Below are 15948 nucleotides of genomic sequence, written 5' to 3'. Positions count from 1 at the left end.
CCCTCTCTACCCTAGCATGATGTCTTCAATCCCCACACTTTATTTCCCCAACATCCCTATTGTAGCAACGTCCCCTGATATCCATCCCTTTACTTCCATTGCGCTAACTGCCAGTACTGACCAACTTGGACAGACAATCCCAACTAATACGTGACTGAACCCCTGATTATTCTCTGTGGAGCTCCTGACTGACATATTCATTGCATTGGTTTTGCAGAACTCAGTGTGGTCTGCTCCCCAGATTGCAGAGCCTCAACGCTGGACAACCCAAGTGGCCATCTAACTGTGTTCAAGTCCCTGGACTTTACTTAATATATCAGCAGCCTTTGACTGAAGGCTGTTTCCCTTGCTGTGACTGAGGACTCCCCTTAGAGTTTCAGACATGGCCACTTGGTTGACGCACGTGCAGTGTGCTTGTCACATACACTGCTGTCACAAGCTGCACGTATAACAGGTGTACAATGAACACAGTACTAAGGGAAGAAGTAGAAAGTGTGAAAAGAGTCCGAGAGCAGGAAGACGATTCAAAGTTTTCGAGAAGATTTGTAGCTTGGGTTGTGGATGAAACTACCAAAAAATGAAGCCAGAGGGATACAACACACCCCACTTCTACAGATTCCCCAAAGTACACAAACTTGAGGTCCCGCTAAGACCATTGTCTCACTACCAGGCACACCAACATATAGACTTGCCAAAAAACACCAACAGACACGACTGATTCTCACTTGTCTCACTACACATGGACAACAAGAGACACAAATTCGACTGGGACAAAACGTCCACGTCCATAATTGCACAAGCCAAATGGAGACATGCCAGGGAATTCTAGGAGGTCTGGTATTCTAACCAGAACTCCATCAACAAACCCATTGAATTAGACCCTGTGTACTAACCACTGAGAAACAGAACCGGAAGTGATACCAAACACTTCAACAAACTGAGGCATATAAATAACAAGCGGGACAGAACACCAACGTTTCACCAGAGGCGCACTGACCATGTTACCTAGCAGAGTGACAAAACATTTGCAATGAAACCCACCGGCTCGGCAAGCATGTCCACAACCTCAGCGAGAGGATTCACTCTGAACACAGCACCAAGAGGGAGGCAGCAGTGATCAGTGGGAAGTGGTTTCACTATGAACACCGCATGGAGAGGGGAGGCAGCAAGTTTAAAAGTGCAGTGAGGGGGGAATAGTTTCATTCTGAAAACAGCACCAAAAGAGTAACAGATAAGTTTAAAAAGAGCATGGTAACTAGGGAGTGGCTTCATTCTGAATACAACACCAAGAGTTGCTGAGTGTGAAAAAAAATCCAAGAGTGTCGTCATAGGAAATCTGTAAGTTTATTAGTTGGTGGGAAGCTGATGTAGGGAACAAGTCTGAATTCCTTAAAACTTAAAAAAAAAAGTCATTTATAAAAGAAGAGCAGTTACTTGGATTTCAGGAATACTGCAAAGATGAGGTAAAATTAAATCATGTCAGAGTAAAACAAAATAATAATATAAAACAATAGGAAATAAAGTTGTCACTAGAAAGTTTTCATTGTGAGTTGATATTTTAAGGGTGACAAATAGTTTTCAGAATTACGGAATGGTAGTATGAGTGAAGTCATAGAGATACCATGTCTCAAACACATCTGCAAGAAGTGTCACCAGTGCACACAAGCTTGAGCTCTGGGCTTTGAAATTTGAGCAGCATCTGGGGTCACTTTTGTGCACCCACAACATGGAGGGAATGTGGATAGAATGTATAGGAAGGTGGTCACACTGAATTTAGAAATGCACAGGTAGGGAAGGGATGACTGACAAGTGGCAATCTAAGAAAACCAGACAGGTAGTGCAGGAATCTCCTGAGTCCATCATGCTTGCTAATTACTATCCCAATTTGGAAGCTAGTGAAGGCGATGGCTCATCATGCGATTGCAGTCAAAACCAAGCCCATTACATCACAGTTATGTAGGGAGGGGGTGTGGAGAACAAGAATGGATGGGTATTGCATTGTCAAGGGATCATAAGGGGCTTCTGTAGATGAAACTTAATTCGAGGACGGTGTATTGCCTCCCTGGCACCAAGGTTAGAGATGTTGTGGAGTAGCTGTGGGACACCCTTCTAGTGGAGGTGGATCAGCATTGTCCACATTGGTACCAATGACATGTGTTGTAAAAAGATCAAAGTACCGAAAGCAGAATTCGGGCAGCTAGAAAAGAAATTAAAAGGCAGCACCTCAATGGCTCTAATCTCTGGATAACTTCCAGTGCTACGTGCTTGTGAGCGTAAGAACAGAATTGGTCAATTGAACAAGTGGCTGGAGAACGGGTGTAGGACAGAAGGCATCAGATTTCTGAGGCATCAGGACTATTCTGGTATGGGCATGACCTGATAGATATCATGCATGGAGGTTTGCTGTTGGTGTTGGTTTAAACTAGATTGTCTGACATGTAAAAAGGAAACATTTGGCTAAGGGAAAGGTGGGTTTGTTCAAAGCAGAGTCAGGAGACGAGGGAAATGAAAGAGACGCTAAATGACTATGTTCACTGAGGAAGATGCCAGAAATCTCCCAGAATTAGAAATCTAAATGATTTAGGAAGAATGAGGAGTTGGGGGAAATTAGCATTCGTAAGGAGAGTGGGCACATCTTTGGACTGTGGGAGGAAACCAGAGTACCCAGAGGAAACCCACACAGACACAGCAAGAATGTGCAAACTCCACACATACAGTTGCTTGAGGGTAGAATTGAACCCAGGTTCTTGATGCTGTAAGGCAGCAGTGCTAACCACTGAACCAACATGTTGCTCTGTCTATGTCACAGAGTGTTGAAGGATGTGCTATGGAGATGGTGCAGACTTTGTAATTGTCTTTCAAGATTCCATAGATTCAGGAAGATTCTTGAAGATTGGAAGTTTGCAAATGTCACCCCACCTTTTAAGAAAGGAACAAGAGAGAAAAAAAGGAAGCAGGAAAGTAGAGACCAGTCGACCTTACATTAGTTGTAGGGAAAATGATAGAATTTATTAAAAAGGATCTGATGAATGGACACTTGGATAAAAGCAATCTGATTGGGCGTCGTCGGCATAGGGTTGTGAATATAAAATTGTGTTTGACAAACTTGTTGGAGTTTTTTGAGGGTGTTACTAACAAAATCAATAAATGGGAGTCAGTGTTTATTTGGATTTTCTGAAAGCTTTTGATAAGGTCCCCACGGAAAGTTCAGTAGAAAAATTAAACTGTAGAGGATAGGGAGTAATGTAGTTGTGTGGATTAATGATTGGCTAATGGACAGAGAAAACAGATTATGAATAAATGGGTCGTTCTCATGTTGGCAGACTCTGACTATTGGGATGCTGCAAGAATCAATACTTGAACCCCAGCATTTCAGAATACATACCAAAGATTTCAACAGGGGAACCAAATGCAATATTTCCAAATTTGTGGATAATACAAAGCTATGCAGGAATGTGTGTTATGAGGAAAATGTAAAATGTTTTCAGGTGGTTTTGGACAAGCTTAGAGAGTGGGCAAGAACATGGCAGATGGAATATAATGTGGAAAAATATGAGGTTATTCACTTTGGTAGGAAAAAACAGGCTTGCAGAGTATTTTGTTAAATGATGAGAGGGTGGAAACTGAGATGTCCTTGTCAATAAGTCACTGATGCTAACGTAGGTGCGTCAAACTCTTAGGAAGGTTAACATTCACTTTTATCGTAAGACAGTTTGAGTATGGGAATGTTGAAGTCTTGCTTCAGTTGAACAGGAGCTTAGATAGATTGCAACTGGAGTATTGTGTGCAGTTTTGGTCTCCTTATCTCAATAAGGATATTATTGCCAAAGAGAAACTGCAGCAGAGATTAACCAGTTTGTTCTCAGGACAGTGGGACTGTCCTATGAAAAGAGATATGAAAAGAGCACTAAAAGGCAAGGCAAATTAGGGGTTCTGTCATTGATAGCTGGTCACAAAAGCTGCATTTGTATAACCTCTTGGTTCCAAATTGTCTGCAACTAAAACTCCAATTGCTGCTTGTTCACAGATATTTACAATGCCTGCCATGGATGTCACATTATTTGCTTTTGAAAACATGTAGTACTCTTGCAAAATATTGGTTTTAAAACAGTTCTTTCTCATTTCAGTTCACAGTTTTTTAAAGACATGATCCTTACAACAGATGCGCACAGACAAGTCAAAATGGATTCTATGGATAATTAATAGAATCCAAAGAAGCAAATCACATAGTAAAATGTTTAAGTTGCAAGTTTGCATATCTCTCACGGTTCATTGAATGAATAGCAGATGGAGGTCTCTGGATTTTCAGATGAGGTGCTGGATAAGTTTTTGTAGAGGCAAATTTCTGCAGGTGAAAATGACAGTCTGCCTCATAGAGCCTGTGTTGACTAAGTTGTTAAGCAAGGGTCTGTTCTTCTGGTTGAGAAATGGGGGCTTTCATTCTAGACTGCCTGATTTCTGGTAGTTTCTCAGAATAACAAAGTTCATTATCTGAAATCATTTTGATCACATGACTAGATTAATTCATACTTCTGTTGTTCTCACAAATGTTTCACATTAAAGGCCACTGCCACACAATGGAACATAAACAGTGGCTTGTAGGAAACTGGAATCTTTGCAGTTCTTTGTTAAATGCTGAACTTGGTACAATATCTAGAATGTGACAACTGATTTTGAGTTTTGGAAAAGAGCAGCCAATGAAGAGGATATATAAATTCACAAGTGGTTTCACATTGTGAATGATTCAAGGGAGGGCATTCCACATATGGTCATTTACATTTTAAGAACACACCAGAAGCATGTTAATCCTTGGTTTGTCTAGAAATCACAAAAGGTCACCTGACCTTTTGGCAGCCATTTTTGATGTATATTGTCTACTTTTTTAAGTCAACTTTTAAAGAGTCCATTTGGACATTGCCTGTATCTTGAAAGCTAAGAATTTGATATCAATATTGGGTATGTCAACCCTTGTTAGCTTCCATTTTCAATCAAGCTTAACAGCCAATGATTTGACATTAATCCATCTTATTGGCAGTGATTAAACTGTCTTCCATACAACTTGACAGTATCCCAGCTCCAGTTTACAAAGTTTAAGTGAGAATAATATTACAGTCTTTACACCATGGTTAAAATTAGGTTAGCAAATGCCAGCACCTCTAGTCCGAGCCCTTGATTCTTCCTCCATGTGTCTGTGTGTCACAGAATTCACCTTGTTTATAAACCACTTTCTATAATCCCAAACCACTAAACTTCACAAGTCCACTCACTGAATTACAGCCTTCACCAATTTGTCCAAGTCCAGACCTAGTAAGTACATAGAAGTACATTGCTGTTGAAATGATTATCAGTGCAGATGCAATATTAAAAAGTGACAACTTTTCCATGGCCTTGATTAATGTGTTTGAAAGTACCTCCGACCCCTTCCTTATCGTGTCTCAAGTTGGAGACTCTTCCCTGACTCCATAGCACATTTCCAAAGAGGGTTTTTGGCCCAATGCCCATGGGAAGGTGGTCACCTCTGCTTTGCTGTTCTTTTCCTATGACTTTTTCTTTGATTGTCCTGTTTCTCCAATTCTTTTCTCCCACTTTCTCAATGTTAGCCCCACATGCAGGGTGCAGGTGTTTCTTGGGTTAATACACATAAATATTCTTTACATTCCATGACATATCTTTTAAATGAAATACTTCTCTTAATAAGCAAGCAGTGAAAACACCAGAGTTGGTAGGTGCGCTACACCTTGTGCAGGGAGTTCTATGTCAACTTACACTTTTACTCACATGTTGTGGTCTGAAGCTATTGATAGTAATGGTGGAGACTCTAATGTTCCTTCCACCGGATGGCTGGCCAGGAACCTCTTCCACTTTAATTACTTCTGTGTGTTGGAAGGATTTACCAGTTGATGCTCACGCTGTTTGACCACATTTTGAATAGATCTTCATTAGCTATCGATTCCTGGAGTGGGACTTGAACCGAGAACCTCATCCTTATCTCAACACCCTCCAATGATACGCAATAGATAACATCCTTAATTAGTATTTTATTCTGACATTAACAACACTTTCTTTATCTTAGAGCTGAAGACATTTATATTACAGTGAAGAAACCTGTTTCGTGGTTCGTTGGATATCTGAGTTCTTCAGTTTTATATCAAACTTACCTGAGGGAGAAGATGGAAGATGCTAAGGCCTTCATGGAAAATACTGAGCAAAGGTACAAAACTGCATGAAAGTAGCTGGTCTTTCTGATGATATTTAATTGTACCTAACACTGTGAAGTTATCTAAGGCTTCTAGTGACTCCCTCAGGCTGCTTTGTAACTGGGTTTAAAAAAACCGCTCAGTTAACCCTAATTCATGTTAATGACTTTGATGGGTTTCTTCAGTTTTTTCCGAATCTAAGTTACAGTCAGTTCAATTCTGGGGATTGACAGATGAATTTGATGAAATATATAACCAGGCAAATTTTAACATAGATAACTGTGTATACGAACATACAGGAGCAACATCTACATTCCATCTGTTCGGGTATGTCTACAAATAGCTTCAGGAGTCATTCCTCAAGATATTTTGTTTCGTCATCATTTACTGACTATTTACTGACAGGAATTGAAAGTAAATTGGAAAGGAAATCTGTAATGATTATACATAAACTGAACTCACCCATACTGAGTTTGAGATTGAGGGTCAATCTGTGTTGAATTCTGAATTATCTTCTCACCTTCTAAATCTTTCTTTCCTCCTTTACTTTATGTCATATGTTTATACTGGTACTCATTCCATCAGCTGCAATAACTTGCATTTTAACAAGAGTCAATCCTCAAGCCTTCACCTAGACTGAAATGTCAATTAACTGAAGATAGTTACAGGGAGAAACACTCTCTACAGGGATGTTCATTTCCTGAAGTCATAGCCTCTTGACCTTGTTCACTCTTAACTGTTCTCTGAGATGGCCTAATAAACCACCGAAGCATTAGGAATGATGAGAAAATGCTGACCTCAGCAGTGATAGCCATCAAAGATTTAAAAAGCTCAATTTATTCTGTCATGCAAATTGTCATCCATTCGTTTTACATAGCGCAAGTTTAAAAAAACATCCAGTTTGTTTGGAATTTGCATCCTTTAACTCTCAGGCAAGTACCAGTGCGTTCAACTCTAACCTGATGACTTCATTAAGATATCAATTTCTCTATGGACCTGGTATTGCTACCTGGGTGGTTTCTTATTCTCTGCCACATTCATGTCACAGTGTTGTCAGCAGGGCTGACCCTAGCTGACATCTCATCATCTGAATACGCATGGGATCTTAGGGGCAGGAGTAGGCCATTCAGCCCTTCAAACCTTCTCATACTTAGTAAGGTTATGACTGATCTGATTGTGGTCTTCACTCCATTTGCTTGTTCACCTCCCCTTAAAAGCCCTCATTTATCAGAGATTTGTCTCAATCAGCCTTGAATATATTCCATGACGCAGCCTCCTCGGTGGACAAGTATTAAACAGACTAAAAACCCTCTGAGAAATTCCCCTCATCATCATCCTAAACAAGAACATCCCTATTTTTAAACTGTGCCCCCTAGTTCAATACTCCCCAGTGAGAGGAAACATCATCTCAGCATCTATTCTGTCAAGCTTGCTCAGAATTTTATGTTTGAACAAGAACACCTCCCAATTTTAAAACTCCAAAGAATATCAGCCCAGCTTGTTCTACCTTCTCTCAGAAAACAGCCCTTCATCTCAGGAATTACCTAGTGAATCTTGCTTGAACTGCCTCCAAAGCAAGTATGCCTCTTCTTAAGTAAGAGAGAGCAGATATAGACACTGGTAACAGTAATCTTGGTACTGTCCCACCAATGCCCTGTGTAGCTCGATCAAGACTTTCCTACTTGGATAGCCCACCCCCCTTACAATAAAAACAACATTCCAATTGCCTTCCAAATTACTTATTGTACCTCAGTGTCGACTTTCCATGATTGATGCACACTACGCATTGATTTGATTTATTGTCACATGTACCTGAGTACTGTGAAGAGTTTTGCTTTGCATGCAGTACAGGCAGATTATACCATGCAATGTATATTAGGGTAATAGAACAGAGCGAAGATTGCAATCTTATTGTGCACCTTCTCTGCAGCCAAGTCGAGATCACCATTAGATTTGAAATTTGAGAGGTTGTTTCAGAAGTCTAATAACAGCAGGGAAGAAGCTGTTCTTGAATCCATTTGAAAATATATACAAACTTTTATGTAATCTTCCCAATTGAAGAGGGTGGAAGACACTATGACCGGGTGGGTGGGGTCTTTAATTAGGTTGGTTGCTTTCTGAGGCAGCAGGAAGTGTAGATGGAGTCAGTGGATGGTAGGCTGATTTGCTTGATGGACTGGGCTGTGTTCATGACTCTCCGTAGTTTCTTGCAGTCTTGGGAAGAGTAGTTGTCAAACCACTCTGTGAGGCATCCATATAGAATGTTCTCTATGGTGCATCTATAAGAATTGCTAAGAGTCCTTGTGGACATGCCAAATTTCCTTGGCCTCCTGAGGAAGTAGAAATGTTGTTGTGCTTTCTTCAGCATTGCATCGAAATGGGTGGACCAGGACAGATTGTTGGTGAGCATCACTCCCAGGAACTTGATGCTCTTGACTATGTCCACCACAGCACCGTTAATGTAGACAGGAGTGTGCCCTCCACTCTGTTTCCTGAAGTCAATGACCAGCTCCTTCATTTTGCTGATGTTGATGGAGAGATGTGTGAACAGATACAGATAATTTGAAATGGATGAGAGGGGCTTAGATTGGGAACGGCAAAGAGTTTGAGATTAGGAGGTAGGTGAATAGGTTGCAATAAGGAGGGAGCAAAGCTGCTTCGTAGTCATTTCAGGAGTCATAGGGTTATGGAAAGCATGGAAATAGACCCTTTGGTCCAACCAGTTCTATCATGAACATGATCCTAAACTAAACTAGTCCCACCTGTCTGCTCTTCATAGAATCCCTACAGTGTGGAAACAGGCCCTTTGGCCCAACAAGTCCACACCGACCCTCACAGCATCCCACCCAGACTCATCCCCCATAACCCATCTAATCTACTCATCCCTGAACACTATGGACAATTTAGCATGGTCAATCCACCTAGCCTGCACATCTTTGGACTGTGGGAGGAAACCGGAGCACCTTGACCCATATCCCTCCAAATCTTTTCTATTCATATTCTCATCTATGTTGTAACTGTGCCTGCATCCCCTGGAAGTTCATTCCACACGCAAACCACCCTCTGTGTTTAAAAAAAACAATTGACCCTCGTGCCTTTTTAAAATCTCTCCTCTCACCTTAAAAATATGCCCCCTTATCTCAAAATCCCCCATCCTAGGGAAAAGACATCATTAACCCTATCAAGGTCACCTCTCATCCTCCAATGTTCCAGTGAAAAAAGTCCCAGCCTATCCAGCCTTTCTTTATAACTCAAGCCTTCCATACCTGGTAAATCTCTTCTGAAGCCTCTCTAGCTTAATAATAGCCTTCCTATAACAGGGCGACCAGAACTGGACACAGTAGTCCAGAAAAGGCCTCACCAATGCCCTGGGACATTGGAAAACAGGCCATGTGAGCACCTTGACACCCTCTGACCCATAGGGACTACTAAAAGACATTTTACTATGTGCAGTCAGCAGCTCCCAATCCCCTTTAACTGCATTCCTGACCCTTGGAGAACCTGTGTAATAACAATGAATTTTAAGTCAAGCTTCTGGTTACACAGCGGGAACACAATTTAAGTATGTTAATAAAGATCACAGCATCCTCATATGACATCTTAGAATTACTGAATGGATCCAGTCCAGAAGGAGGCCATTCAGCCCATCTCGTCTGCAGTGATTTTGAATAAGAAGTGCAACTAGAACCATTTTTCTGGTAGTATATTGTGCCTCACAGCATGTGTGTGATTTGCCTTTAAGATACATGTACTGGATGTCATCACTATACCATGGCATGTGACCTCATAGCATAAAGTTCTCAGTCTCCATCTTACTGAGTTCAGTCCTCTGGCAGCATTACATACTGATGGATGTGTGCTGCAGTACATCCGAATTGCTTAGCTTGAACCCAGACGCGCAAGTGTCTGAGATTGTAATGTACTTATGTGAATATCTGGAGTTGTTATTAAAGTTCATTGAATTCTTCAGTATTACATGACCCACATGATATGTTCCTATTATGGGAGCTGACTTAAGAATCACAGTGTGGTAACTGCAGATCAATATAGGTTGTCATTTCATATCACCCATAGCTATACACATTGTTCCTATTCAGATAACACAATTGCCTTTCTGAATGCCTCGATCAAACCTGCCTCCACTGCATTCTCAGGTAGCACAATCCAGATCTGAATCGTTATGTGCATGAGAGAATGTCTCCTTGTCTCCTTGTCTTCATTGTGTCTTTTTCCAATCTACCTTAAATTTGTGCCCCCTCATTCTCGATCCTTGTATGTCTTGGGTTTAATTTTGGTAGCAGAGCTAGGTTGTTGCTCACAGATTTCTATTGACAGATCAGTCACTGAGTAATAAAGGGGGCAGCCTTCTGAGGAAGAACAATTTTGCCTCTCCACACCTTGATCTTTCTCCCATTCAATACCCAGCAGGCAGAAAATGGCAATTTTGGCTTTGAGTGAAAAAAGACTTTTATTTATATCACATTTATCCTGCCTACCGGACATCTCAAGGACCTTCACAGTTAACGAACTACTTTTAGAATGTGTTCACTGTTGTAAGGATGGAAACATGGTAGCTAACTTGTGCCAGCAATTCCCACAAACAACATTGTGAGAAAGTCCAGATCGTCTGGTTTTGTGATATTGATTGAGGGATTTAAAACAAAATGCTCAGGACAATGGGGAGCACTCCTCTTCTGTGTTTGCCACCACAACTGCAGTCAGAACACTCCCCACCGGTCACCGTGATTATCACTGCACCACAACAGATGCTGAGGGAGCTGCCTTCATCAAAGCATAGGACCATCCATAATATGGAGCATTTCAAAGTGATTTTAACAACTGCAGGAATCTACATTTTTTTCAAATTTACTCATGTTTCTCGGATGTGCAGAGCCTCAATGCGATCTTATTCTGTTAACTGAATGTCATGGTTCAGGATCATAATTTTCACAACGTGGGTTGGCAAACTGGGGGGATGGTGAGGGAACCAAGGTGGTGTGGGGCAGCGAGCTAAACACAGGATGATGAACCAAGCTGGGGCAGCAGGTTGGGAATGAATGGGGCTGTAAGTGCAATGATTGATGTCAGTGCCACCACGAACAGGACTCGGTTTCACATTTGATGTGGAACACAGGATCATGGAGGTGGCATGGGGTGTCCGCTTTGATTCCACTGTACTCACGTCCTGTGGCTTGAAGCCGAATCCTTAAAGGCAAGAGCCAACTGAGGCATAACTGACCAGGAGAATGAAAGCAAGTAACTTCCATATTTTTAAGATTTTCATCTTTATGAAGGGATTTCAAGAGTTGTGTTGATGGATTGTGTTTCAAAACCAAATCTCTCGGTCTGTTTAAAAATAAAAGACCACAGGTTAAAGGCACTAACATATGCGAATTACAGGTAGATCAGTTTGAGGCACAACACCATTCACAGTCTTGAATCGCCATCAAATCTGTGGTGAGGACAATTAAAATCCATAGAGAAATGGCATAGACTTGTTGGAAAGGGATTGGTTTCAAAAGAAAATCTCCAGACCAGAAACTTTCACTATCAGATTCCAAATGATCAGAAATAGAAGGATTAAAGGCAGAAAGTGGGGTGGAACAAAAGATCACAATATGCTATTGTAGGCCTGAATTTAAAAGCAAAATATGTGACAGCTCTTGTTTGACACTCAGAAGTAACTAAGAGTGAGATATCTCAATGCCAGCTGCCCTGGGTTCTGGGTGTGTGTAGAATGAGTTAACACTAAATCAGTGCAGTGCAGAAAAGGTCCATTCAATCTATAGTGAGTGCACCAGCTCAATTATCTAGTCTGGTTCTATTATTTAGTGCCAATTTCCTGCTTTTCCCACATATCACTGCACACCGTCACTATCCAAAGAGAAAACAATATCTTGTGAATGCCTCAGTTGAAAATTCACCAACTTCCATGATGTGATTTGAAACCGTATCCTCAGACCTGGTGTCCTGGATAATTAGTCCACTGACAACACTAGTGCAACACCTCACCTCAAGTTCAAGTACCACTTGCTCCAGAGGCGTGTAATAACATTTTTGAGCAGGGTAATAAATCTAAGAGGAGAGTGGGGTAGGCTGAGTTCTGTCAATAGAAACAGTTTCCCTTAGCAGAAAGGTCAGTAACCAGAGGAGACTGACTACAATTGGTAAAATTACAGGGTAAGATGAGGCAAGTTGCTTGTTCATGAACTAACTAGGTTATGATCCAGAACACACTGCCTGAAAGGGCAGTGAATCACATTCAATAATAACTTTCAGAAGAGAATTTGATGAATTGTTGAAGGGAATTAATTCCAATGCAATGGGAAGAGTGCAGAAAGTGGGACTAACTACATTAAAGGACATGATGGGCTGAATATTCTTCCTACATTTCTGTGAATTTATTCTGTCTCTGAGAGTGTTCCACACAGTTGCATTGGTTTCTCTTGAGTTGAATGTATTCTGTTGATTATATTTGATGAATTTTCTCTCTCTCTCTTTAGGCTTCTAAAGGCCATGCGAGTGTCCAGTGATACTGTTGTGGAATTCCGTATCAAATATTATTGTCTCTTGGCGAGCAAACCTGAGTGATGTTCTCCGGTCTCCCTCCAGAACCATTTGTATGACACATACTAACTTCTGTCAGCGAACCCTCTGACTCTTCAGGGATAGGATTTCAATTAGAAATGGGATCCAGTTTTAAAACAAAAAATACAATAAATAGATGGATTCTTTGAGATGAAAGATGGCTATTTGAAAATCCATTTGATGTGGTCACCCAAAACCATTTTTTAAAATATAGACTAAACATGTGTCCCCTTTAAACAGCTCACATTCTTCAGATTCTGTCTCTTAAAAAAGGATGAAAGTATTGTCCTATGACCTCTAGGGCCGTGATAAAACTCCGCACTGTCGACACCATGAGGGTTATTTTGGTTAGGAACTTGGTCTCTAATAGTGTTCAATATACCCAGGCTGTAATATCAATTGGAGGTCTAAGTTATCTGTTTCAGTGCACATTTAAAACATATAGGAATCTGAGGGGACTTGTCAGGGTAGATGCTGAAAGGATATTTCTCCTGTAGGAGAGAAGTAGGTGAAAAATGAGGGGGCTGTCCCATTTAAGATGGAGATGAAGAGGAATTCTTTGATTAAAAAATCCTCTTCTCCAGACAGGACAGAGGTTGGGTCATAAATGTTTTTAGAGAGTCAAAAGGCATTGAAGGTAGAGAGGAAGGTGGACCGAGGCCACAGTCAGAACAGCCATGAGCAGCACTGTGGCTGAGTGGTTAGCACTGCTGCCTCACAGTACCAGGGACTGTGTGGAGTTTGCACATTCTCTCTGTGTCTTCATGGGTTTCCTGTGGGTGCTCCAGTTTCCTCTCTCAGTCCAAAGATGTGCAGGTTAGGTGGATTGGCCATGCTAAATTGTCCTAGTGTCCAGGGATGTGTAGTTGGATTAGCCACAGGAAATGCAGGGTTACAGGGACAGGGTAAGGAGGTGGGTCTGGTTAGGATGCTCTTCAGAGGGTTGGTGTGGCCTGTTTCTATACCCTGGGGATTCTGTGATTCTATAAAATGACAAAGCAGGTCAAAGGAGCCAAATGGCCTTCTCTTGCTTTTAGCTCTGCTGCATTTTAGCTTTTATGTATGAAATGGAATGTGAGAATTGGCCACGCAAAGTGTGCTGTTCATCTGGAGCTCACCCGGTGGAGGGGAGGGTATTCAGATTGGTCGCAGTTGGGGGTGATGCTTGGGAAACTTGAGAATGCAGCTTAAGAGAGGGGACTGGAAGTAAGAAAGGTTAAAGGGAACAATGTGTTTCAGCAAAAGAGATGTTTATGGACATGTACAGCAGTGAGGATATGAAACCCTGGATGCTTCAGAGATTCAAGTCTCATGATTTGCTACCAGTTTTTCCTGAATGAAGTTAAAAGTTTCTCTGACTAACGTTCCTACCCATGATCTCAATCAGACGTGATTTATGATGTGGTTGAGGTTTTAGACATGGGAGAACAAATTAAGAGGAAAATGGTGTTGGAGAACTGTGTGTATGTGAATTAGCCTCTGTTTAAATGTTTCAATTCACCACCTACATTGTATCTTCCGTGGGAGTGCTGGAACACAAGAAATTGCTCGCATTTATATAGCGCCTTTCATAACCTCAGGCTGCCCCAAAGTCTTTTACAGTTAATGAAGTGTCATTGCTGTTGTAGTATAAGAAATGTGACACCAGTTTGAGCACAAGATACCCAGAACCAGTAATGTGATAAGGATCAGATCAATGTTTTTGTGACATTGTCACATCTGATCCTGTGAATGAGCTTCTGACCTCATGTTCCTGTTGTTGTTTATCGTGCTGATTTCCACCTCCATAACTTCAGCCACCCTCGCTTCTGTCTCAGCTTATCTAGCATTGGAATCCTCATTCATGACTTCGTCTTACCTACTGCAAAGCATTCCCACGTTCTGCTATACATCCGCCCTCTGAGACGGCTGTACGCCTCCACTTCCGCCGTCTTGACCATATTTGGCTCCATCACTGACAGCCATTCCTTCAGCTGGGGGCCCAAGCTCTGGAATTCCCTCCGTAAAATCTCTCCATCGTGCTTTCCCCCTTTAATATCTTCCTTAAATCCTGCCTCCTTTACCAAACCTTTGGCTTTCTAACCTAATATCTACTTCTGTCGCTCAGTGTCATACTTTGTTCTATAACGACCCTGTGAAGTTACTTGGAGCCATTTAAAGGCAACAGAGGTTACTGTTGGTTGAATGTTGGTCAGAATGATGGGAAGAACTCCCCTGCTCTTTACTGTGGGTGCTGTGAGAGGGCAGGCAGAGCCTTGGTTCAATATCTCATGCATGATATATCCTCTCTGACAGTGTGGCATGCTCTTTGCACCCCACTGGGAGAATTGGCCAAACCCAAGCTCTCAAATCTCTGGCTCGGGACTTGTATCAGAGGCAAACGTCACACCCGTTGAGTCGCAGTCTAAATTAAGGTCAGTTTGAAAGCTGACACTGGTGAAAACTAATTCCCAATTTTCATCCTCTCGCTGCTTCATTTTCAGGTGGAAACAGAGGGGCCAGATTTTCTGTGGGGGTGGGGTTGACCCTTCACTCTGTTTCTTTTTGTGCAACGAATGAGCTCTGCATTTCTGACAGAAGATTCCGATCGGAGCTCATCCAAAATGCAGAGCCGTATTTCCATTCTGACGAGTCCCTCGTAAGCGTAGAACAATCAGGAGAAGGCAAACGCCTGTTTTCATAGCGGTTAGCTGCTGCATTCTGAAATGTAAACATCTAGAATCACAGACAAGCCGCCCAAGGTGGTGGGAGGGGCGTGGGGGGTAACAGCAGAATCCTCCAGATTCTCCATTTAAATGGAGACCTCCAGGGAATTCCAGGTGTAATGAAATTCCCAGAAGTATCTTCAGTTGCCCAGGCAATTCCTTAGTCTGCTATGATAAGGATTCCGCAGGGTCCCCAAATGCAACTTCTATCAACACTTAAGAAACAGTGGTCTGGTGGTCGGAAAATCCAGGCGTTGGGCGTTGATGTGGTGAAACTTCGCTCCACTCGTTTCAATGTGTGAGCATGTCCGCAGATTCTCCGAGGAAATGTTTGATGTACTGACCTTGGGAATGCCTGTGCTGGCACGGTATGTTGCACTGTTTGCTGACAGCTAATGAGGTGGTAGTTCCTCTGAAGACAGCCAGCACAGCAACTTTAAACAGTGATTACGTTCCTA

The 15948-nt window shown here is 41.9% G+C and overlaps 1 protein-coding gene across 1 annotated transcript in view; it reads left to right on the top strand.

Annotated features, from left to right (window-relative positions):
* The window catches only part of si:ch211-93g23.2 (uncharacterized protein LOC100005086 homolog), a 45795-nt gene extending 32854 nt beyond the window's left edge, over positions 1-12941 (top strand). Inside the window, exons 6-7 of the mRNA XM_048599449.1 lie at positions 6074-6211; positions 12701-12941. Of these exons, the coding sequence (XP_048455406.1) occupies positions 6074-6211; positions 12701-12788 (226 nt within the window). The 3' untranslated portion in view covers positions 12789-12941. The remainder of the gene's footprint in view (positions 1-6073; positions 6212-12700) is intronic.
* Positions 12942-15948: the final 3007 nt, after the last annotated feature.

This window comes from Rhincodon typus, chromosome 7 (assembly GCF_021869965.1).
Source record: "Rhincodon typus isolate 14 chromosome 7, sRhiTyp1.1, whole genome shotgun sequence".
NCBI lineage: Eukaryota > Metazoa > Chordata > Chondrichthyes > Orectolobiformes > Rhincodontidae > Rhincodon > Rhincodon typus.
This window is presented reverse-complemented; position numbering and strand designations above follow the sequence as displayed.